Source organism: Sorex araneus, chromosome 4, assembly GCF_027595985.1.
Source record: "Sorex araneus isolate mSorAra2 chromosome 4, mSorAra2.pri, whole genome shotgun sequence".
In the NCBI taxonomy this organism is placed as follows: domain Eukaryota; kingdom Metazoa; phylum Chordata; class Mammalia; order Eulipotyphla; family Soricidae; genus Sorex; species Sorex araneus.
The window spans coordinates 179,117,492-179,142,185 of NC_073305.1; the positions used below are offsets into that span (position 1 = coordinate 179,117,492).

The 24,694-nt window shown below is 42.9% G+C and overlaps 1 protein-coding gene across 17 annotated transcripts in view; it reads right to left on the minus strand.

Moving 5' to 3' along the window:
- The window catches only part of SYNE1 (spectrin repeat containing nuclear envelope protein 1), a 561,745-nt gene that overhangs the window by 61,324 nt on the left and 475,727 nt on the right, over nt 1–24,694 (minus strand). For all 17 annotated transcript variants that reach the window (XM_055134197.1, XM_055134196.1, XM_055134206.1 and 14 more), the window contains 2 exons: nt 15,733–15,891; nt 11,782–11,948 (listed from right to left, as the gene is read on the minus strand). In XM_055134197.1, the coding sequence (XP_054990172.1) occupies nt 11,782–11,948; nt 15,733–15,891 (326 nt within the window). The remainder of the gene's footprint in view (nt 1–11,781; nt 11,949–15,732; nt 15,892–24,694) is intronic.

The following is a 24,694-nucleotide window of genomic DNA, read 5'->3' on the forward strand; positions in this document are numbered from 1 at the left end:
AGGTGTGGGCAAAAGTTTGGGAGGGACCCAGAGACTATTTCTCCGCTATTGTTAAGAAGTAATAGCAGTAAAACTCGACTGCCGGGTTTTTATGAGGGCCCGACATGGGTGAGTGTGCAGAGATTGTTCTAGAAAGAAAGATGATGGGGTGATAAGTACGTGATTGATGCTTTTCTTTCTTTAAACTTCAGTTCTGCTTTCAGACCACTTTTTGGTTCTGGAAATGTGGTCACCTGATTGACATAGCTCCTACTCCAGATGAAGAGCAGGTAAGTGAAAGCCTTCAATTTCCGGAAGCCACCCTTGCCCAACTAAAGAGGCACCTGCTTGGGAAAAAAAAAAAAGTCAAGAGCAACATGACTTCTCAAACGCTAGTGCTGTTGATAGATTGAAAGCCCTGGATCTGCAGCCGATGGTTTTCAAAGACTGACAATTTGCCCACAGGACTGCCAAGCATCTCTTGGCTCTTCCAGATAGGAGAGAAGTGGCTTCCCAGCATCACTGAGGGACAATCTATCCCAATGACTCCCTCCACCTCCAAATGCTCCTCCTTGGAAGACACTGATAGGCTTCTCCGGTCAAGAGCCAGGGGTCCGAAAGCAAAATCTTATAACCAAACTCTTTCGAAACATTTTCATCTAATTGCTTCAAACTGAGAACCCGACTTAAGAGTTTCTACAAATCAGTGAGTGTTTCTTCCTTGAAAATCAAGTATGAGCAATGCTTCTTCCTCTTTGTCACACAGATGCTTTGGAAAGGATTTTTACAATGGGCATTTCCTAATCATAACACTTTTATGGTATTCATCATCAGAACAAACCCACATTTGAATCACCAGTAACTTGTAAAAGCATTCTTTAAGTGCTCTAAAATGTTTTACCCCAAAAGTGTGAAAAAATTTGTTCCTATTCCACAACCTAGTTGAGAGCAGAAAGTTGTGTTGTAATATGTACATCATGGCTTAAAACTTCATTTAAGATATGACTTTTGTCATTGGCTTTGTACATGCAAACTGGCCCCTGTCTCCAGGGCACTTCAAGTCCCCAAGGCACTTTCAATTATTTGAAAAACAATTCAGTATATTCACTATGTAACCCACTCACGTTTGTCTCATACAAGAGACAAAACGCACAGGAGCAGCAGTTTAAGAATGGGTTCAGGGTGCCAGAGTAATAGTATAGTGGGTAAGGCACTTTCTGTGCATGTGGCCAGACTGGATTCGATCTCCAGGACCACGTATGATTCACAAAACCCCACCAGAGTATTGCCTGAACACACAGCAAGGAATAAGTCCCATGCACTGCTGGGTGTGGGCCAAAAAACCCCATTCTCCCCCCACTTTTTAAAAAAGAAAAATAAAGTAAGAATGGCTTCTGAAAAAAAAAACAAAAAACTAGAAGCACACGACACAGACACGGAAGTTAAGCAGGTACCACTCCTGGTGTGTGGGCTTAGCCAGCAAAGCAGTGGAACAAGGATGGTCCTTTCCAGAGATGTCCAGACTGGTATTACCCCTCACAGAACATCCTCTGTGGAACCTGGCCCACTTACATAGCTTCAGAAATAGATTGTGCCAAATATCCCTAGCTGAATGCTGAGTATGCTTTGGGTGGCATTTTCTACCAACCTCATCATGCCATCAGGGCTTTATAAAGAGGTGTTGATAGGCGAGAAGCTATCTTGCTCCACACGTGTCTCCTTCAAACTCATACTTTATCACCAGGTACTACTTATGCACAGGTCCATCTCTTCAAGGGAAGCTTCTTGGGAAGCTGAAACTGTACATCTCTACTTTTGATTTTCTCTTCTCTGAGCCTCAGTGCTTTGCACAAAGCTGGGCCCAGTTTTAATGTTAACATATAGCACTGTAGCACTGTCGTCCCGTTGTTTATCGATCTGCTTGAGTGGGCACCAGTAACGTCTCCATTGTGAGACCTGTTGTTACTGTTTTTGGCATAGGGAATGTGCCATGGGTAACTTGCCAGGCTTTGCCTTGCAGGCGGGATACTCTTGGTGGCTTGCTGGGCTCTCCAACAGGAATTGAACCCAGGTTGGCTGCATGCAAGGTAAATGCCCTACCGGCTGTGCTATTGCTCCAGTCCATAACATGAATAACTAATATCATTCAAAAATATTTTGTTTAGTTACTATAGGCTAATTAAAAAAATAGTGATCAGAGACTATTTGTGTTGTTCTTCTAGGTCTAACATTATCAAAATGAATTATTCATTTTCTTGGTTCAAGATGCATTGACAAGTGCCATCAAGAGATCCCAGGCACTAAGGTATGTGAATAAATGGGGTTCCATTGGATCTTGTCTACACTCCTCTAATAAATAACAGGATTAGTAATCTTGAACAGCATTGAATGAGTTCCAGTAGTCGGAGTGGTTAGTGTTTAGTATGTCAAGGGCATCGTGACATGGAAATGCTTGTTCATAAAGTCCATTAAGGACAAGTTCCTCTTTCAAATGAATGTGTAAATCTTGGGAAAGTCAATGGGTGAACATTTAAGTGGTTCTCATTTTTCAAGCTTTTAACTGGACTGGACTACAAAGAGCAAAGTATCTCGTATGTGTACTGGCTGGGGGCGGTAGAAGTGAGAGGCAAGGAGAGATGGTAATGCCCCCCACCTTGTCTTTGAATTCATTAAACCTGAAGTTTCTAGGAGACAGAATCAGTCATTTTCAAGAGTCTTCCCAATCTTTTCCAGCATTTTTTAAAAGTGAAATCCTTGGCTAAACTGCCAGGGCATTGTTAAGTATTGATTTTATTTATTGAAAATGCCTCAATGCCAATTCTTTTGGCAGCATCAGGATTAAAATCCAAAATGGAAGTTCCCAGATATCTATCAGGGGACGCTTAGCAAGCCTGACAAATCTTTAAGCCCCAAAGTTCTGGTGCTGCCTTAAGTTATTTTCCATGTATTGGGTCTCCTAATTGTCTACCCAGCCTTGAGTCCACGTGAATTTACGCAGATACACCTTCCTTACACAGACAGACATCATTCTTTCCTCTGCACTAATTCAAGCCCAAACTCAAAATCAAATTTTAAATAGAATATAACCAAAAATACCACAAGCAAATCCTACTCATCCACAGGAATTTATTTGGAAGGTATTATGGTACAACAACTATTTTTAAAAAATATATATAAAATGAGAAATTCTGTCATAATGTTATTTTAACTGGGGGGGAGGGGAGGTAGTCCCGTACACTCAATCTTTACATTGTGCATGAGATGAGGACAGGGATGGAAATAACTGCCTTCAGCATGTCTGAGGAGTGAGGCTTAGGCTGACAGACCAGAACAAAGTCAATTCACTCAGACTCACACCCCAAGCTGGCGTCGGACCGAGGAGCAGAGTTTGGTTTTGACAAAAGCACTGCCTTCTGTGCGGGGGTTTAGAACTGGCTCAGGCTAAAGCTCCCTGTCCTCAGAAGTTTCTGCTTTTAATGGCCAAAGATGGACTCGCTGGCCCTTTGGCCTGGCTCTTTTCTGGTCACTTCTTGTGGCGTCTCAGACCCTCCTTGAGAGCCTGACCCCTCTCCCACCCCCACACACCTTGGATGCCACATACAGGACAAAAAAAGCAAACCGAGGACTCAACTCATAGGTGTCCCGGGCCAACATGCTCCTGATACCAACCCTTCCACGTCACCTTGGCAAAAACAATCCCGGATGAAAGCATTCAAGCCTGCAGCATCTACTCATCATCCGTCCCCTCCCCCCTCACACCCCCCCACCTCCCCAGTAACACGAAACTACACAGCACTCGAGAAAGCCCAGGAGACGCCTGCCTGGTGACATCGCAGTTACACTCCGGCAACTCGGCCTCTTCACCGCTGTCCTCTGCCATCCTCAGGGCACACAGGTCCTCCGCCACCAGCATGGAGCTTCTGGCCTGTAGCACACCAGGGTTCAGCCCTGCGTGGTCAGACCAAAAGCTTCCCTCGGGTCTGGGTAAGGAAGTCTGAAAACGCTCACTCTAGACAAATGTTGGTGAGTGTCTGCCGGCTAATAGGACACACTGAGCAGTGACAAGTGGTCATGTTTCTAAATAAAACCTACATTCATTAACATGTGCCAGGCTTGATCTCCTGGAATGTAGGCCATGAGTGTAAGCAGGGGGGAAGGCTCCGGGTAATCTGCTGGAGGGGGTGGATCCGGCTCTGAAGAAAGCAGAAGGAGCTCGGGAGGAGAGAGAGTGGCCGACACTCGCCCGTGACCACAGGCCGGCCCTCTTCTTTCTCTGCTAGGTGTTCAACTGAGCTCGAAAAGGATATCTAAAGTTTGGGGGGGGGGTTTGGGCTTAGGGGCCACTCCCCACAGTTCTCAGGGGCTTACTCCTGCCCTGGGTTGGAGGGGACAGGAGAATGAACCCACACTGGCCACGAGCAAGGCAAGCACCCTAATGCACTGTAATCTATCCCCAGCCCTGGAAAGGGATCTTGGGAAGAAGACAAAAAGGTCGGCATGTGAACCAATTCAACCTCCTCCTGGAGAAGCTGGAGTAGCCAAAATGGAAGTAACTTCTCTCTCCCTTCATCCTGCGATGCCGGCTGAGTGGTGTAAGTCAGAATTGCAGGGGTGTTGGGGGAGGGGGATGGGCCAGCGTGTGTGGCAGAGGACTTGGGTTTTACCTTGGATTTGACTGACAGCATAGTGGAAAAAAATATCGAGCTCTGGCTGGAGCCATAGCACAGAGGGTAGGGCGTTTGCCTTGCATGCGGCCAACCTGGGTTCGATTCCTCCGTTCCTCTTGGAAAGCTCAGCAAGCTACTGAGAGTATCCCGCCCACATAGCAGAGCCTGGCAAGCTACTCGTGGCATATTCGATATTCCAAAAACAGTAACGACAAGTCTCACGATGGGGACGTTTCTGGTGCCCGCTTGAACAAATCAATGAGCAAAGGGATGATAAGTGACAAGTGACAACTTATTGGAACAAAATAAGGCTGGCTGCTTGAAATTCTTTTTGAATAAACACATATTGCGCACAACAAACAAACAGACATATGAGTAAATAAACAGATTATGAGTATTGGCCACTACTTTTGTTAAAACCTTTGTGATGAATTTCAGCTAAAGTGAAACACAGCAATAGCTTGGCTGGCTTGTGAGCAAATTATCTTGAAAACAGAAACACAGTTTCTTTATAAAAGAAATCAAGCTATATTTTACTTAAGAAAGAAAGTCCAGAAAAGTTCGCCACATATAAAATTAGCTCCATTTTTCAAACCCTACTAGAGATAACCTATAACGAATTCTTTTTATTTATTTATTTATTTATTTATTTATTTATTTTTGGTGGTGCTGGAGATGGAACCCTGGGTTTCATACACGAGTTACTCGTGGGCTCATGCCTGACCCCCAGGTACTGTGAATTCATTATAAACCAATCTCTCCTCTGACATATTAACATCAGAAGGTAAATAGAGATACTTTAGCCAGCAGACTATATTGGTCACAATTGCATTAAAGGCACTGTGATTTACAAAGTTGTTCATTGTACAGTTGTTTCAAGCACTTAGTGTTCCAACACCACCAGTGAGACCTTCCCTCCCCCAATATTCCCAGTTTGCCTCCCAATCCCAATCTGCAACCTAGGCACAGGACAAAGTTGCTTTATATTGCTTATTCCAACAAACTCTTAGGAGCTGGAAAACAGAATGATCAGGAAATTAATCAATATGGGTCAATTAGTGATTACTATCTGACTTTGACCTATGTAAATAAGAAAATTAAAATCATTTAATATAATACAAAAATGCCTATTCTTATTTACATGTATGCATTTTCAGCTTTGGAATCAAAAGTATATTACATTGAATTTTATTTTTTACTCTTATCTCCTTGTGGTACATGGGCAGAGCCTGGTAAACTACCCGTGGCGTATTCAATATGCCAAAAATAGTAACAATAGGTCTCATTCCCCTGACCCTGAAAGAGCCTCCAATCATTGGGAAAGACGAGTAAGGAGAGGCTGCTAAAATCTCAGGGCTGGGAGGAATAGAGACCTTCCTGGTGCCCACTCAAGTAAATTGACAAACAACAGAATGACAGTGATGACAGTAATTACATAAACGCAAGCAAATATGTATTTTCTTTTACTTTCTTTTTGGGGAGAGTGAATTTTGGGGCCACCTCCTGCAGTCCTCAGAGGACCATAGGTGGTGTCGAGCCTCTAAACGTTGGGTATACGCAAGATAAGCATTCAACCCTCACACTATTTCTCTGTTCCTAGCTTATTTAGTTATTTTTGACTGTGACCAATGTTTTAATATCTCGAGACTGTTAATATATTTTTCCTTCTACTTGTTCAGTTTTATTTTTTAAAAATTTTATTTAGTTTACTTAGTGGTTAATTCCTACCCCACTCTCCCATGTTTACTCACATTAAATCATTCACACAATCTACTTACTGTGCAAAAATCTTAGGCCACAATAAAGATATTATTATTAGAACAGAAAAGAAAAAGACAACATCCGTTTCCTTGCATGGGGGGGACATGCTGAAAAGATCATGTACAGAATAACATGGAACATTCCGTAGCCATCAGAAAGAAGCCTGATTGAAACAGAAAGCATCTCAGAGAACAGCAAGTCCTTCCTCTCGCACCCTTTCACTGGACAGGGGACAGTTAGTTGAACGTTTTGAAAATGCAGAACCAGGGCTCAGAGAGGTTCTGCAGTTGGCTCTAGGTCACACAGCCAGGACAGGGCAAGTAGTCAATGAGAACGTGCCCTCCTGATCCTTATGTGGCAACTGAGTCCTGGAAATGTGGCTAAAGCAAAGGACTAAAAATGAAATTAAACGATGTAGCTTGTGACTGTAACACTGGATTAAACGGGTCTAAAAAGTATAACATTAATTGAATTTTATCCATTGGGCCCTAAAAATAATGAATTTCATTTGTCCTCAGAAAATGTCAAAGGGCTGGGTGGGGATATGGTCTGGCAGTATGTATGGAGTCCTGGGTTCAATATCTAGCATTCATTATGAGCACTGTGGATAGAGAATTTTTTTATCTCTATTGCTCACTCCTTGGACTGGAGCAATAGCACAGCGGGTAGGGCATTTGCCTTGCATACAGCTGACCCGGGTTTGATTCCTCCACCCCTCTCGGAGAGCCCGGCAAGCCACCGAGAGTATCCCGCCCACACAGCAGAGCCTGGCAAGCATATTCGATATGCCAAAGACAGTAACAAGTCTCACAATGGAGGTGTTACTGGTGCCCGCTCGAGCAAATCAATGAACAACAGCATGACAGTGCTACAGTGCTATTACTCACTCCTTGCTTGATAATTGAATACCTTTTGAGCTCTTGGCTTTCTGTAACATTTAACCTCAGAGTTCCTGGGGAAACCTCCCTGTCATAGTATAAAATTATCCAAGATTGCTGTATTTCATTTTGCCAGTAATCCATTTGCAAGGACCAGCAAAGCAATCAGGATTAGCAGGCAGGCCAACCTTGGACATTAATAGACAGGGATTAATAGACATCATAGACAGGGATGGAGAGATAGTACAGAGGGTAGGGCACTCGCCTTACACGCAGTTGAGAATAACCATGGAACAGAGCTCTTATTAGTGATGGCAGGAAACTTTTTTTAGGTTCATGGGATCTAAAAGTTGTAACATCAACAGTCTGTGGCCTACAGATTTTCACATTTTGGTTTCATTAAATGACTAAGAAAACTTAGATAAGTGTCTGATTGTTGGAGCCTTATTTAATATCTTTAGTTTAACTTAAGAATAAAAATATCTACCTTAAAAATAAGTATAAGAATTAAGTGAGATATAGTAACAATACACTTTGTTTTTTTCTAAGATTATGTAGATACTTCCCTGAGTTTTTTTTTCTATTGAATCACCATGAGATACAAAACTTTGATGCTTGAGTTTCAGTCACACAATGATCGAACACCCATCCCTCCACCAGCGCACATTTTCCACTACCAACGTCTCCAGTGAAACATGTACATTGTATTCTTAATAGTGCATAATATATTCTATGTATATAGTATCTTAAATTATATTCCACATGTGTATAATCTGTATATTATATTCTTCACGGATGAGCCTGGCAAGCTTCCCATGGTGTATTCAATATGCCAAATACAGTAACAATAACAGATCTCATTCCCTTGACCCTAAAAGAGTCTCCAATTGTTGGGAAAGACAAGTAAGGAGAGGCTGCTAAAATCTCAGGGCTGGGACGAATGGAGACATTACTGATGACCGCTTGAGCAAATCGATGAACAGTGATACAGTGAATGTCTCCAGTATCCCTTCATCCCCGCACCTCAACCCTCCCCCTGCCTCTATGGCAGACAATTTCCCTCTTACTCTCTCTCTACTTATGGGCATTATGGTTTGCAATACAGATACTGAGAGGCCATTATGTTTGGTCCTTTATCTACTTTCAGCATATATCTGAATATGATATTCTGAGCAATCCCTCCAATCATCATTGAGTCAGTAATCCCTCCTCTATCTCAGCTGCTTATCCCCCAGCTCATAAAGCAGGCTTCCAATCATGGAGCAATCTTCCTGGTGCTTGTTTCTGCTGATAATAGATTTTTTTTAAAGGACCAGACTCTTTAATAAATACCCCTTTGTCCTATCAAACTGCAATCCCTACCCTCAAAGCAAAAGCACCTTAAGTTGCTTAGTTTTTTTAAAAAAATGAACGGACAGATAATAACCACTTGGCCAAAATAGTATCAAATGCAAAACAACCTCACCTCTCCAGAAGCAGTTCAGGAGTGTTATTCCGGGGCAAAGGTCAGCAAAAGGAGTATCCAGGGCCAGACAGTGAATATTTCTGCTTTCTGGATCCACTGGTTTCTGCTGACACTCTGAGTTTAGTGAAAGCAGCCAAGCAAAATAGACCAAAGCAGGGCAAGGGTCCAGGAATATTTATTGACCAAAACCAGTAGGGGGGATGCAGCCTGCCCTCACACTCTTTAGGACTCTGCACACGGGAAGGAAAACGCTCCCTCACCAGTGAAGGGGACAGGCCTGCGTGTACACACCACCTCCCTGCCATACACAAAAAGGTCAGAAATGGATAACAGATCTATAAAAATGTCCCACAGGAATTACCTCTGTGCACAATGAAATTTTCACAAGGTTGAAACACCACTTTATGGGGCTGGAGTGATAGTACAGCGAACAGGGTGTTTGCCTTGCATGCAGCCGACCCGGGTTTGATTCCCAGCATCCCATATGGTCCCCAGTGCATGGCCAGGAGTAATTCCCGAGTGCATGAGCCAGGAGTAACCCCTGTGCATTGCTGGCTGAACCTCCCCCCCACACAAAAAAAGAAACACCACTTTACAAGAACAGTACAAAACAACTGTACTTTCACATTCTGAGGATATGGCTGCATCTTTGGAAAAATAAATAGCACCGAGAAAACAACCATTTAAACAAGCAGGGAGAGAAGTTATAAATAACCGTGACTTTGAGGAGAAAGCATCTAACTCATTTGTTGAGGAACAGCTGGGCAAACACTAAACATCTTTCTTAGGATGAAATTATATCAACCCAAATTCAAAGTATCTTTGACAACAGCACACCTCTGTATTCCACACCTCGGAACCACTGAAAATCAGAAAGAATAGAAGCTAGTTGAACCGGATTGCATGCATGTGAAAGCCAATTCATGAGTCATAATCTGACCGAAAAAAGAAATCTAGGAATGTTTATCAAGAGGGTGGCTTCTCTACGAAGAATATTTAGAGCACAGGAAATTTCTGTTTCTCCTTCTGGAATAAGATTTGTTATCAGTGGCTGAGAAGTGAGGCTCGACCTAGCTAGGAGATTGTAAAACTACCCGTGCCTCAACATTTGGAAGCACTTAACTTTGGTCTCATTACAGTGCCTTTACCAGAGCTTAGTCTGACTCAATTCTTCTGTGCATCTGGAATCTCAACCAAGAATTCCTGGCGGGAATCTATAAAGTCTCAGTTGCTTTCACACCATCAGAACTGGGCAAAAAAGAACTGTGAAGTGGAATTTTGGAAATAACCAAATTCCTTTATGGAGTATTTGTGGCACTGGGATAAGGATGGCCTCAGATGCTGGAGACCAAGAGTGGTCCAGGGTTCTAATTTCTGGGCCATAGAGTCCATAGAGTCAGCACACATGCGCTGCCACTCTTGATGTGGGAGATATAGGGAAGTCTCAGCCTCAGTTTATGCATCTGGAAAATAGGTATGAAATGCTCCCTTCAAAGAGTATATGGACAAGTATATGAAACAGCTGGCACCAATTGAGTGATTTTTTTTAACCTCTTCAATATACAGCGTTAGTGTTAACCAATTTGGAAGTTGACATTTATTGCAGTTTTCATTTCATTTTCAATAAAATCTTAAGTTTCTGTTAAATTTAACCTTCTTTAATAACCTTTTAATAGAAAAAATCTCAAATTACAAAAGCAGATTGTGGAATAGTTCCAAAATGGTTTGAATCAGAGGAATTTGCAACATTCCAATTCTCTCGAATCCCATACAGAAAGAATATCCTTTCAAATATCCAAGGGTTCATCCATTCAGATATTTATTGAGTTCAAACTACTTTGAGCCACTGTTCTGGGTGCTCCTTCAAAATCCACAGTGACTAGAACAGACAACTAAAGCTGTGCCCAGCTCGTGTGCAATCCAACATAGATATAGCAGCCGCCTTCTCTTTCCCTTCTTACACTGAACATCCGATCGTATCAGACTTTCCTAAGGCTAGCAAAGACTCTGATAAGAGGTGTTTTTTTTTCTCTTTGACTGATATCACTTTTACTTTCACATTCTGCAACAGAAATGAAACACAAGCACCCTCTGATGCAAGGCAGGCACTTAAAGCTTATGACCATCAATAATGCCATAGATTCTGTTTATAGGAGCCCTGGGCCACTCCCGACAATGCTCAATCCAACAGTGCAGGTCTGGCTATTTTAGTGCTCAGATCTGATGGTGCTATGCCCAGAGGCAGTTAGGGCTACAGAGTGCAGGGGATTAAACTCTAGACCTTGCACATATTAGGCATGTGCTCTGCAACATGAGTCACCTCCCTGTCTATCAGCATATGATCATCCATCCATCCATCCATCCATTTATCCATTATCTATTTATTCACCCATCGATCCATCATTTTATCTATCCATCTATCCACCTATCATATATCATCTATTCATTCATTTATTTATTAATTTATGCATTTTTTTCTTTATTCCACACCCAGCAATGTGGGGCTATGACAGTGCCCAGGCTACTCCCACCAGTGCCTGAAGGATGTTGCCATGTCAGAGGTCAAAAAAGGGAATCCTGCATGTAAAGCATTCACTGCAGCCCTTTGGGTCATCTCCCCAGCCCCTAGATAGGACTTCGTATAACTTAACAGAGTCACATTAACTTTATGATTCCTACTCCCTGATAACCAGACATCTACTAAGAATATGGTCAACTTTCATTCTCTTGCTTCCACGGACAAGAGCACCTGCCACTAAGAGTGGACAGCAGTGTCATGCAGGAAAGCCCTCGAGTTGAGATTTTTCTCTGGGGAATGCATTTTGTTTGGATAAGACTTTCTCACTGACAGCTCAATGCGGGCAAGGCTATGAAGTAAGAAAGAGCACGGGATGCTCGTGAGTCCAGCCCTCACAGGCAAGCAGGTGGCTGACGAAGACAAATATGGAGTGGGTCAGCTTTGGCTGAAACGAATGGGGGGAGTGGATGCTCTGCTCTGCCAAGGTGCCCTTTGGCCCGGGACCCTCTGTACCTGGCCGCCATGAGATCCAGGAGATGCTGCCAGCGGTCATTGACCTTTCCAAGCTTGTACTCAATCTCAGACGCCTTGCTCTCGTGGCTGGCCTTTGCCAGGCGCTCTCCCATTTGCTGGAGCTGGATTTTGTTCTCCTGGGCTGCAGCAATTTCCTCTTGATAATCCTGCATAATGAACAGCAATCAGAGGAGAGAAAGCTTATCTTCATGCAGTTAGCCAGGCGTAGTAGAAACAAGATTAATATAGAAGTTGACTGCTTGGGTGTAGTTCTGGCATGGAAACATCAGTGAATCTTTTTTTCGCTTTTTGGGTTGCACCCAGTGATTCTCAGGGGTTATTCCTCGATCTGCACTCAGGAATTACTCCTGGCGGTGTTTGGGGGACCATATGGGATGCTGGGGATCGAACCCGGGTCGGCCACAAGCCAGGCAAATGCCCTCCCCGCTGTACTAGCATTCCAGCCCCACGTCAGTGAATATTGAAAGGTCACGTATATACCAATTAGTAGCACTGATTATTCTCAGGATATACAGAGGAGCCAGAATGAACATTTCTCCTATTGGGTCACACTCAGAGGTGCTGGGGGATAATGGGGTGCCGGGGATGAAACAAGGGGCAGCCGCAAGCCAAGCATGCGGTCAGTGTCTTCAGTCACTCACTAGACTTCAGGACTAAGTTTCTTAGTTGGTGCTTTTAAAGGCGACTGGGATGGAGAAGGAGACAGTATAATGGCTAGGGTGCACACACCTAAATCAGGTTCAACCCCCGACCCTACATTTCTGGCTCTGAATGTCAATGTAGCCTGAAAGGCCCCCAAGCACCACTGGGATGGGATGGGTAAACCCCAGGCCCTCAGGGACAGAGCAGCACCACACCCTTGGGCCCCGGCATTGATCCACTGGTCTGTCTGGCCAAGAACTGCCGGTGGGGCCCTATCTTTCCTTGGTATCACTGCTTGTGACCACCCCCCCTCAATAAAACTAAATATATAAATAAGTCAAAATACCTTCCTATTTATTAAACATGGGCTTCTGAAAAAATGAGCATATATAGACAGGAAACACAACATTTGAAGGATTGTAATGCTTGGAAATTATACCTCTTCCTGGAAGTCCCTGATATCATGCATACAAAAATTATTTCTGGGGATTGAAAAATAGCAAAGCAGGGAAGGTGCTAGTCTTGCACCTGCCTAACCTGGATTCCATCCCCGGCATCACAAACAGTCCTCTGAGCACCACCAGGAGAAATTGCTGAGTGCAGAGCCAGGAATGTCCCAAGCATTGCCAATATAACTCCCCCAAACAAAATAAAAATTATTCTTTATACAACAGTTGCCAAGATGCTTGTTGTTGATAGATGCCATATAAATATATGAATGTTTAGTGCTTGTGTACAAGGCAAGTGCCCTACCAGTCCCAGTACCTGCCTTCTTATGTAATTTCCATACATTAGGGATGCATATATTTATAGACATGTATACATTTATAGACATATATACATGTATAGCACTGTGGCACTGTCGTCCTGTTGTCCATCAATTTGCTTGAGAGGGCACCAGCAATGTCTCCTTTGTGAGACTTGCTGTTACTGTTTTTGGCATACCAAATATGCCACAGGTAGCTTGCCAGGCTCTGCTGTTTGGGTGGGATATTCTCGGTAGTTTGCTGGGGTCTCCAAGAGGGACAGAGGAATCGAACCCGGGTTGGCCACGTGCAAGGCAAACAGACTACCCACTGTGCTATCACTCCAGTCCATATCAATTGTTATTTGTAAGCAATGTTTTAGGATAGTATCTTTATTCTAGAAAGGCATCCATTATGGACTGTCAGTATTACACAATTCATAACTCAGCAGCAAATAAATTCTCAATAATAGCAGTTACTAGACTTAAAGGATCAATGGGTTATTGACTTTCATTTACTCAGTTCCTGCTCAAATTCCTTGAAAAGACAATTTTGAAAAGGAGAAAGGCCACTAAATGCAGTGACAGTAGCAGGAACAAACACCTCCTCATCCTCACCTTCCATGATGCTCTCTTTTTCTTGACTAAATGACAAGACTTAATATTTTTTCCCTCACACCAAGTAGTGCTCAGGAGTAACTTCCGACAGTACTGAGGTGGGACGGGGGGACAACCAGACATTGCCAAACTCAAACCCAGTTCCTCCCACATGCAAAGTATGTTATTTCCCTAATCAGGATTTAATCTTTAGAGTCAACTTTGTCAGTCTTGTCTTTCTTGGTTAGCAGCGTATGTTTCCTGAGAAAAAATAATCGAAATATATGAAAAAGATATTAAAGGAGATGGATATTGAACCTATTCTGATCTGAAGTCACGGTGGAAACAGGTTGACTCCACAAATCAGCTTAAGCAAGTGGGGTCCAAGGGATCCAGTGAGATGTTATTCTATCGCAGGATGAGAATTCTCAGCTCTAACATCCCTAACTAGTCTTCTTTGTTTTTGTTTTTGTTATGGCGTCACGCCCAGCTATTCTCAGGGTTTATTCCTGGTTTCCTGAGTAAGTGATCCTTACATAGGGAGTATTTCTGGCTGCCTCAGGGAAGCAAATGGGGTGCCAGGGATCGAACCATGGTGAACTGTATGCAAGATAAATGCCCTACCCACTATACTATCTCTTTAGCCCTACCACCGTGTCCCATCTGCCTTCTTATGCAATTTCCACACACTAGGGTCTACAGATCAATAACTAGGGTATACTTATTCATAGTTCTAATATTTCACCACAAATTTAATATGATTTGATTGAGGATTGCTAAATTCAAAGAAATTATTCTGTCTAAACTATTATTTATAATAAAATAATTCTTGTGTATTATTTTTAACTGAAATGTTTTTGCATGTCAGTGCTTGTACAGCCATATCTGGTTACAGTTTATTTATTCATTGCTTCTTTCTAGGCTGTCAAGATGACCACCTTGGCATTATTTTCCTTGACAAAAGAGATATAAGAAGCAAATTCATAGACTTCTTTTCAAAATTCAATACCTTACTTTATATTCAAAGGAACACTGTTAATATTTGTATATTCAGGAGTGACCCTGAGGGCAGAACCAGGAGTAAGCTTTGGGTACCACCAGATGTGGCCCCCAAATAAGCAAACAACAAAACAAAGCAAAATAGAAAACTCTCAGATAACTCTTTGCTCCTGTAACTATCTATAAATTATGTTTTACTGAAAAAAAAATAGCAGCTCATTGACTGTACAACCTCTTTTTCCCTTTTGGTAGGGGTAGGGGCCTGGGCTACCCAGAGTTGTGCAGGGGCTAGTCCTGGCTCTGTGCGCATCAGTGATTTCCAGGTGCTTGGGGAACCATACGTGGTACTGGGGATTCAAATCAGGGTCACGGCCAGCTGTCACAAGCTCACATAAGGCAAGTGCCTTCCCACCTGTACCATCTCTCTGTCCCTGCTCGATCGTAAACCTCTTCCAAAAAAGCAAAACAAAAACAAGAAACAAGACCAGGGATGTGGCTCAAATAGCAGATGAGTAGCCCGGAAGGCCCTTGGTTCCCTCCGAGCCACGGGACCATCTCCCTTGCACTGCCAGCAGCCCCTGCCAGCACAGGAACTAGCTCCAGGGCACTGAGCACTGCTGGGAACTCCCAAGAAACAACTTAAAAACAAAATAAAAAAAATAAATAAAAAGAAAGTACTACACAGCCAAGGAGTCCTACTGACTAGGAAACTACATTCTCCAAACAGTGACCATTATCAGCAGACACTCTTTTTCAGCACCAATTGAAAACATCACCTGAGCTTTGTATGTGATTACAGGACTCTACAAGGCGGTTCATTTCATACTGAAAAGGAAAGAAAGCTCCTTGCACGAGTAGGCAACTATGGGTTAGACCGGCTACCGTTCTAGAGTGAAGCAGACATGAGCACTGTGCCGCGGGAGAACGCTGGGCGCCAGGACTGGTACCTTCTTCAGCTTCTCTATCATGTCCTCAATGAGGATGTCGCCGTTCTGGGAAACTTTGCTCTCCATCTGAGTCAGCCATTCGCAAAGCTCCTTGTTCTTCTCACTGAACACTGCCCACTCATTCAACCTCTCGCTCACTTGCTGTCGTCGTAAGGAGAGCTGAAAAAGAGGAAGACAGGAGAATTGAGGAAAGAAGTAAACCTGCCAGGTGAAGGGAATAATGCAGCTTCTTCAAAAAAGTATATATTATTTTAGGCACCATGACGAACAACACTGTTGGTGACAGGGCTTCATGCTTACAAAGTTACAATACCACCCCCTCCCTCACACTGTCCCCCCAACCCATTCCATCCCTCCCGCACCAGTGGAATCTCATTTTCGGGACAGTCACCTTTCACTCTTTGTTCTCCATATCCCACACATGAGGGAGATCATTCTGACTCCGTCCCTCTCTTTCTGACACATTTAACTCAGCTTGCTACACTCCAGACCCACCCACAGGCCACTGAATTGTATGATTTCCTTTTTGGGTCACACCCAGCCATGCTCCTGGGTTACTCCTGGCTCTGCACTCAGGAATCACTCCGGGTGGTGCTGGGGGGACCATATGGGATGCCGGGGATAGAACCTGGGTCTGCCGCATGCAAGGCAAATGCCCTACCCGCTGTATCATCGCTCCACCCCCTAAATCGTATGATTTCATCTTTTCTTGGAGCCAAGTAGCATTCTCTGGTGAACAGAGACCAGGATTTCTTTATCCAGTCATCAAGCAGGGCCTCTTAAAGGCTTCCCATCTCAGGAAATGTTTCCCTTTGCGCCTGAGAAAGGCAACATGGACAAGCACCGCCAGAAATACTTTAGACTCACGACAGGGTTTGATTTGAAGTACTTTGGGGTTGATGCATATTCAGGGACCTTTCACCGTTGCCAATTTCTGCATGAACACTACATTCATTTACAGGGACCCCATATGGGCTCGCCAGATGTAGCTTAAGAACCTGGAGACCAGAACAAGAAACAGTTGTGTATCCTCTTAGGTCGTGATTCCCGAGGTGCAGGGCCAAGAAACAGTCTCCAGCAAGGCTTCATGGCAGGATTTTCTGTTAGATACATGTGGGATATGACCCCTGGACTTCCCGGCTGTGAGTCCACCTATACCCTAGCTTATCAAAGGAGAAAAGGCCAGCACAGTCACAGCAGCAGCAAAACCTCTGAAGAGCCAGGCGCTGAAAACAAATCTAAACGCAAACCCACAGAAGATCTCCTAGCGAAGATGGAGATCTTTGTGTACACAAGAAAATTGCTCAGGCTGAAAAACAAAATAAAGGTGAAAGCTTGACATTTGCAGCTCTACTCCAGATGGACATAGGGGGCATTGCTATCACACTTAGTAACTGAGACTGAGAATGACACCCAGTGTGATTTCACTCAAAGGTGGTTCACAAAGAAACAGAAACAAAGAAATAGGAGGAAATCAATTGAAGGAAAATAAACCTTTCGACTAGAAGACTGGTGGGCAGAGGGAAGGAGGAAGGGAAGGGAGGGAGAGTGGATACATCAGGCCAAACTGCATATGGAAGGATGGAACTTGACTCTTTAGTGGTGAGCTTACTGCGGTCTATACAGATGCTGATGTACAGAATGTTGCATGCTGGGAACATCCTGTAATGAAAAACTACCTCAGTGACTTATAAAAATAAACTTTCTGAACAATCCAACTTCAAATTACAGTGAGTTCAGTGTAAAAATGTTATAGAATCAAAGAATATACTTTTGCCAGAAAAATGAAAAAAAAAAAACAACCAAGAAATCAAAGAAGGAAAAAGGGAAAGATGGGAGAAGAAAGAAGGGAATGAAGGAGGAGAATTAACTGAGTCTCAGAGTTCTGCGGGGTGGAGCAAATGAACAACATGGAAAGAGGTGTGAGCAGAATGATTCCAGCCTAAGCTCACAACTTCATTCTAGGGGCAAATTTTTTCCTTCCTTCCTTCCTTCCTTCCTTCCTTCCTTCCTTCCTTCCTTCCTTCCTTCCTTCCTTCCTTCCTTCCTTCCTTCCTTCCTTCCTTCCTTCCTCCCTCCCTCCCTCCCTCCCTTCCTTCCTTCCTTCTTTCCTTGCAAATAGTTTGCCTATTTATCTATATTATTCTGTGTTTTTATATGGGGTTTTACAAACACACAATTTTGGAACAATTTACACATACACAACACACACAATCTGTACCCACCACCCAACACTAAACTACTTCCTGTCTTTAATGATTTGCCTATTTGAAATATTTCATGTACAGAGAATCCTGCAATACTTTTCTGACTCACTTCTTGATGTAAGGTTTCATCCATGAGGTAGCATGAATCAGTGTTTGATTCCTTTAATTGGTCAATTTAGTCCATCAGATGGACTTAGCACATTATTTGTCTGCTGACGAACATTTAGTTGGTTTCCACTTTTGACCTACTATGAGTAATTCTACCCATCACACACAAGTGTTTCTGTGAATATGTGTTTCCCTTCTTCTGGACAGTAATTACCAGGAGAGTAATTCCTGAGTTAATGGCAGCACTACAGACTACTTTCCAAGATGGCTTTGGTAATTTCATAATCCCACTGGCAGTCAGGATCCAGCTTCTTCATATCCTCATCCACAGTCGCTGTTCTCTACCTTTCTGATGACCGTCACACCAGTGGAATGAAGTGGTAGCTCATGAGGTTCTGATTTGCATTTCCTTGATAGCTGATGAGATGAAGAATCCTCTACGTGTTTCTTGTTCATTTGTGCATCTTCTTTGGGGATCTATCTAAATCCTTCACCAATTTAAAAAAATTGTACGCACTATAATTCCAATACTGTGGTTACTAAGAATTCAAGAACACCTTGTTGCTACATCACACCCACCAAAGTACCATCAGCCCTTCACTGCTAGGTCCTGTCTGAACCCTCACGCCCCACTTAGCAAACTCTCAGATCTGCTATGAGGGCCACTTCCGAGATGCCTGACTTGCTCCATTTTTCAATTGCCTTGTCTTTTCATCATCAAGTCATGATAGTTCTTTATTTAAAAAAAATATAAATCTAATTTTCTTATCCCTAGATCTGGAACCTTTCTCAGAATTATACATGACTTCAGAGTACTGATTTTTTTTCCTTTTTACAGTGTTGGTTGGGGACACAAAGGGACATTTCTACTTGAGATTGACTATGACCCAAATGCAATGTGATGGAAGTGTCAGAAAGATGACCCCTCCTCTTTTTTTTTTTTTTAACAGATAGTCTTCTACAAAGTCATGGCGACAATCAGAAACATTCTGCCATTCCTTCTATACATTAAACATCTCCTCAATTACATTTCTATCACACATCGTAAAACTATAATGAAAGCTTTCAAACACACAGAAACTGAAAAAAACTGTACAGCGAACATTCATAATAGACTCTAGACTGCAGTGCTATTATCATTTTGCTTTAATACCCATTCCTTTGACACCAATACATCTTACTGCTTTGTTTTTGGGGTCACACCTATCTATGCTCAGGGATTTACTCCTGGCTCTGTACTCAGGAATTACTCCTAGAGGTGTTCAGGAGATCATATGGGATGCCAGGGATGGAACCCAGGTCGGCCACATGCAAGGCAAATGCCCTACCTACTATACTATCTTACTTTTTGATGCATTTTAAATCAATTCCCTCCTGAAAATGAAAAAGAAACTATTGTTAGCTGCTCTCCACTTCTAGTTAGCAATTGTGCCAAGTGTTGGATCCATTCGTAATTAGATGAATAACATCCAGGGTCTCACACAATCCAACGTCTGTGATTCTACATCTAAAAAAATGAGCTGGGAATTAAAATTCCTCTCAGTCTTTACTACTACTACAGCTGCCTAGACAGTGAGTCCCATTCCCTCCCATAGATTTTAAAATGCCGCCATCAGAAACTCATTCTTCTGAGTTAATTATGGATATTTTAAAATAAAAACGTGTCTGAGTGACACTAGTAAATCCACGATGTTTTTGCCAATTAAGATATAAGTCTGTTTATCATTGTATTTTCTCTGAGCCTCCCCCCCAAATAGAGATGGCAATGAATTTAATGGGCATGGAGACTGAAAGGCATAGAAAAAAAAAGGAAGGCTTAAAGAGCTTTGGAGACCAATTTCTAAAGAAATTTATAGACCATTAAAGCTACACCTAAGTGCCGAAGGTGAGATCATCCCTTCAACTACCCTACTTCTCTTTTGAATTCTGACACCAAAGTGGATTCTGTTGAGCTGTTAAGATTTTTAATTCTCTGCAAGATGGGGTTTATTTTTCTCTCCTGTTCACAGAACATCAGAGCAGGCGCAGGGCGAGCAGTTAAACATCCTGAGAGAAGTCAGTCAAAAGGAGGAAGACAAATACCGGAAGCTTTCACTCATAGGAGGTCTGTAAAGCAACAAAGGGGCGGACAAAGTCCGGTGACAACGACCCCTGAACCTCTGACCCCAGAGATGAGTCACCAAACGGAGGGAGGGAGGATGGTGAAGCAAAGTATCCCTAGACATATAACACATTTGCACTCCTCCCAGCTACTGTGACCCCGATAAAAATAGATCTGCTCGACAAAGCCTGAATGTGATAAATGCTTAGCTAGTGATGATCCCACACATGTAGACTCATCTTGTTTTGTTTAGTTTTGGTTTTGCCATCTCTGGCAGTGCTCAGGGCCTTCTTCTGTCTGGTGATGTGCTCGGGAATCACCTTTGGCAGGGCTGGGGGGACCACACACGGTGCTGGCAATCCGACTGCAGTCAGAGTGTGCAACATATGCTCTTTAACCCCTGTAACTAGCTCCCTGGCTCTAATTTATTTTTTCCTTTTTGGGTCACACCCAGCGACATTCAGGGGTTACTCCTGGCACAGCACTCAGGAATTACTCCTGGCGGTGCTTGGGGGACCTTATGGGATGCTGGGGATTGAACCTGGGTTGACCACATGAAAGGCAAATACCCTACCCGCTGTACTATCGCTCCGGCCCCTGGCTCTAAAAACTTTTGCTCAGGTTTATCAAATGTCCAAGCAGAAATTATGTTTCATAACCAGAACTACTGTCCAGAGCAATTCTCCGTCCTGGGCAGCTCAGGAAGACTAGCAGGCTGCCTAGAGTCTCTCTTGTATGTGGGGGCATGCGTGTGAATGAACTCTAGGACTTCTCTCAACCTTGTCTTCAGGGAAGATGATCCCATGAGAGAAAAATCTGTCTATCTGGAATGTTTGTACCACTCTGATTCTGGACAACAGGCAAGATGCAGGTTCCTCATATTGGAGGCATTTGTTTACGGCCTGGGGGAGGTGGGATCACCAGTGCTTGATCCAGCTCACAGCATGGTATTAGCACCAAGGGGCCAAGCAATGCCAGGGTGCAGAAGACATCTCTGTCACTCGGCGATGTGACCAGCAATTCTCCTCTAAGCCTTTCAGCCTACAGGGATGAATTCATCTTTCATTCGTTCCCCCCAAATGCACTCAACAAGTAGTTACTGTTTGCAGCAAGCGAGTGCTACATGCAAGCACAGTCCCAATTCCCAAAACACAGCAGACTGATAGTGGAATGCAAGCAAGGAAATAATTTAGGGAAGCATCAGTACCTACAGACTAGTGACTTAACTACGGCTGGTCACTAACATACGACTGTCATTGTTTCTTCCACCACCATTCCCTATTGTTACTACTACTATTACTGTCACTTTACTTACCATTCATTACTTTTGTCACCAGTTATGTAATTTTTTTTCTCCTTGACTCATGCACTCCAAATCTCTACTAGACAGCTTGAATCCATAAGGCTAATGTTTTTGCACACCCTGGAAATACTGCTTTCATTTGTTCACTGAGACTTACACCAAAAGAAGAAATAAGCAGCTTTCTTCACTGCTTGCAAATTGAAGCCAGAAGCTTAAAAACAACAGCCTATTTTTCACCGGGGACATTTTGCTTTTGATTTTGAAAGCCACTGTTTAGGTTGCATGATGAGTGAACAGTATGATTATTTTCACTCATAACCCTTGAATTATTCAACAGTTCAGCCCATATTGACATTTTCTCCAGGGTAGAAACAAACAACTTTGCAACTATTGACAAGTATTGGCAAAAACCTCCAGAGTGTGAGGTGACCTAAACAGGAAGTACATCTTTTTCCACTTCACATATTTTGATCATGACAACTTGAATAGCACCCGGTGATTACAATGATGATCTATTTGTATCTTATCGAGAATTACACACAGATCTACAAACCAAAACAGAAACAAAAACAAATACCAGCTAAGACTGTACACAGGCAGACAGCGTAACAAGCCTCTTGAAAATTCTGTTGACAACAGAATCCTCAGAGAGACAAACTCCGAGGTGCCCGCTCCACTTACATACGCTTCTACTTCCTTCTCCTCCACACATCCAATTACTCCTAACTCCTCACCAGCTGCCTCGGTGGTACAGTCCGACTCCTGACACTCTCACGGAGCAACAAGGTCAAGCTTAACTACGATTGTTAACTTTTCAAATGAGATGCAGACACAGTTATTTCCTCTTGTGGTTTCATACTTGGTAGAAGTTCTCCGGAAACGCCAAGTCAAGAACGAGTAGCTAATCTCTAATACAGTCATAAAACAATTGCCGTACAATTCTCTCCAGACCCTTCTGTTCAACTATGAGAGTAGTTTAATTTTATTTACACTGAAATACCGTTAGAGGTATACACTTTTAGTTTGGCTGCAAAATCCAGCAGAGAGGTATCTAGTAATGCTAGATGTATTTAGTTTCCTGCCTTTTTACTCAAGAAAAATATGTCCACTCAAGGTGCAAGGAATTCATCATAACATGGGATCAGCAATTTTCAGATGCTACCTGCAGACTGTTTCCTAGCTGTGTCTAAATCTGCTAAGCAAGTTTATTGCCTTATGCTTCCCTTTCTTTCTTTCATTTCAGGATTATGGAGACACAATTTACTCCTGATAGTCTGCAACTGTAAGGACTATAGGGTGATAATCAGATATAAATATATGGCTAAGTGCTGCCGTAAGGTTAGACACGAAGCCTTCACTTCACACAATCCCCAATTTATGCGTGCGTAAGTGGCGAGAATGTTTGAGTTCCAGATTCTCAGAAAATTTCAACTGTAGACCAGAGTCTTATTAACTACAGGAACCAGGAGAATGTTTGGTCAGCAGCATACCATGTCATCTTGTAACTGGAAGTGTGTTATTTTGTAAAATATGTTTTGAGCCACACCCAGCTGTTCTCAGGGATTACGTCTGGAGGACCTCAAAGAACCATATGCAGTGTCAGGGAGTGAGCCAGGGTCTGCTGCATGTGAAGCAAGTACCTTAACTGAAGGTAATATCTCTCTGGCCTTGGAAGTGTGCAATTTTGTGTCATATTGTAGCTGAAAGTTTGGACTTTGTTTTTCTCAGCATTTTTATGCAGTACCAGATTTCCCAAAGCAAAGATTATTGCCTAATCAGCCTGTTTAACTTTCAGCTTATTCAGAAACTTTGACATTACTTTACAGTTAGATAAAGAGGAAAAACAAATGTCCTAAACTTCATCTTAACAATTCACAGTGCTTATGCCTACTTAGCTGCTCTCAGCATTGCTGATATCTAGAAAGCCCCGAGTATTCACAGAGCCTCTCAATACTTAGCTGTTTTAGGCACAGTAAATACAAAGAAACGGTCTTCATTTTGACATCAAATTAAAGTTTTGAAATCATATTGCAAACAGACAGAGAAGCAGAAAAAAAGGAGCAAGCCACAGCCACAGGAGTCTAACAACCGAAAGGAAAATAGCACTTCAGGGGAAATGAAAAATTATGAGGTCTAAGAATCTTGAAAACCGCCTGAAGTTTTTAGGGGCTGAGGCATTGGAAAGAAGACGGGTTAGAAAATCAGAGGGGAAAGAATACTTGGGTCAGGAAGAAAGAATGACCCGGGCAAAGACATGGGCAGTGCAGTTCATGGCAGGTTTGGAAGGAGATGGTGGAAGCCAAGAGCCAAAGTAGTATATCTCTGAAGGCATGCAATGTCGCCTAAGCCCGAGAAAGGAATCTAGTTTACTTCATTTCCAGTAACACACTGCAAAGTGTTGAGTCAGCATGTAGCATTAAACGCCCCCCTCCCCCACACACACACTTTTTTTTTGGTTTTTAAGAAAAGCAAATATCTAGTGCGCAAAGCAAAAGTAATGAGATTGCTGTGATCATTTCCCTGTTTCCCAATGTTTGTGTCTTTCCATATAAACATTCTTTTTTTATAGTAAAATTCCACAGCTTGTATTGGATGGCCATGGCTGGATTTTGGATTAGAGAATTCAGAAAAGAATCAAGTATTGTGACTCATATGCTCAAATGCCATGTAAGTTTCTCAATGTGTTCCTTGAAGTTATATAGCTTCTCCAGAAGGTAGCTAAATTGATTTTACATATATCATTTACCTGGTTACATCACCACACAATATCTCACTCCCTTTCAAAGGTTTTTATTTGTAGGACACTGTTCACACATCTACCAAGTGAAAGTTTTCCTTTTGCAGATGAGCTGAGACATAGCCGGGTTTTGATCTACACACAGATCAGCAGGAAAGACTGTCCCGTAATTTTCCTGACAACAAACAAACTTCTTGTGGATGTCAAGTGAATTCGGGTAACACAAGCTGGAGGCTGGAAAGATAGTACAGCAGGCAGGGCAACAGCCTTGCTAGGTTCAAGCCCCAGCACACCCCATATGTTCCCCTGAACCTCCTCAGAAGTGATCTCTGAGCACTGAGCTAAGGAGTAAGCCCTGAGCACTGGTGAGTATGCTCCAAATCAACAAAAACAAAAACACAAGAGCCTCTTAAAACTCAGCATCTTAAAACCCTGCTTCAGAGAAACAGGGATCCCTAGAGTTAGAGGAAGTGCGAGGAGGGAGAGGAGAGGGTTGGAGGGATGAG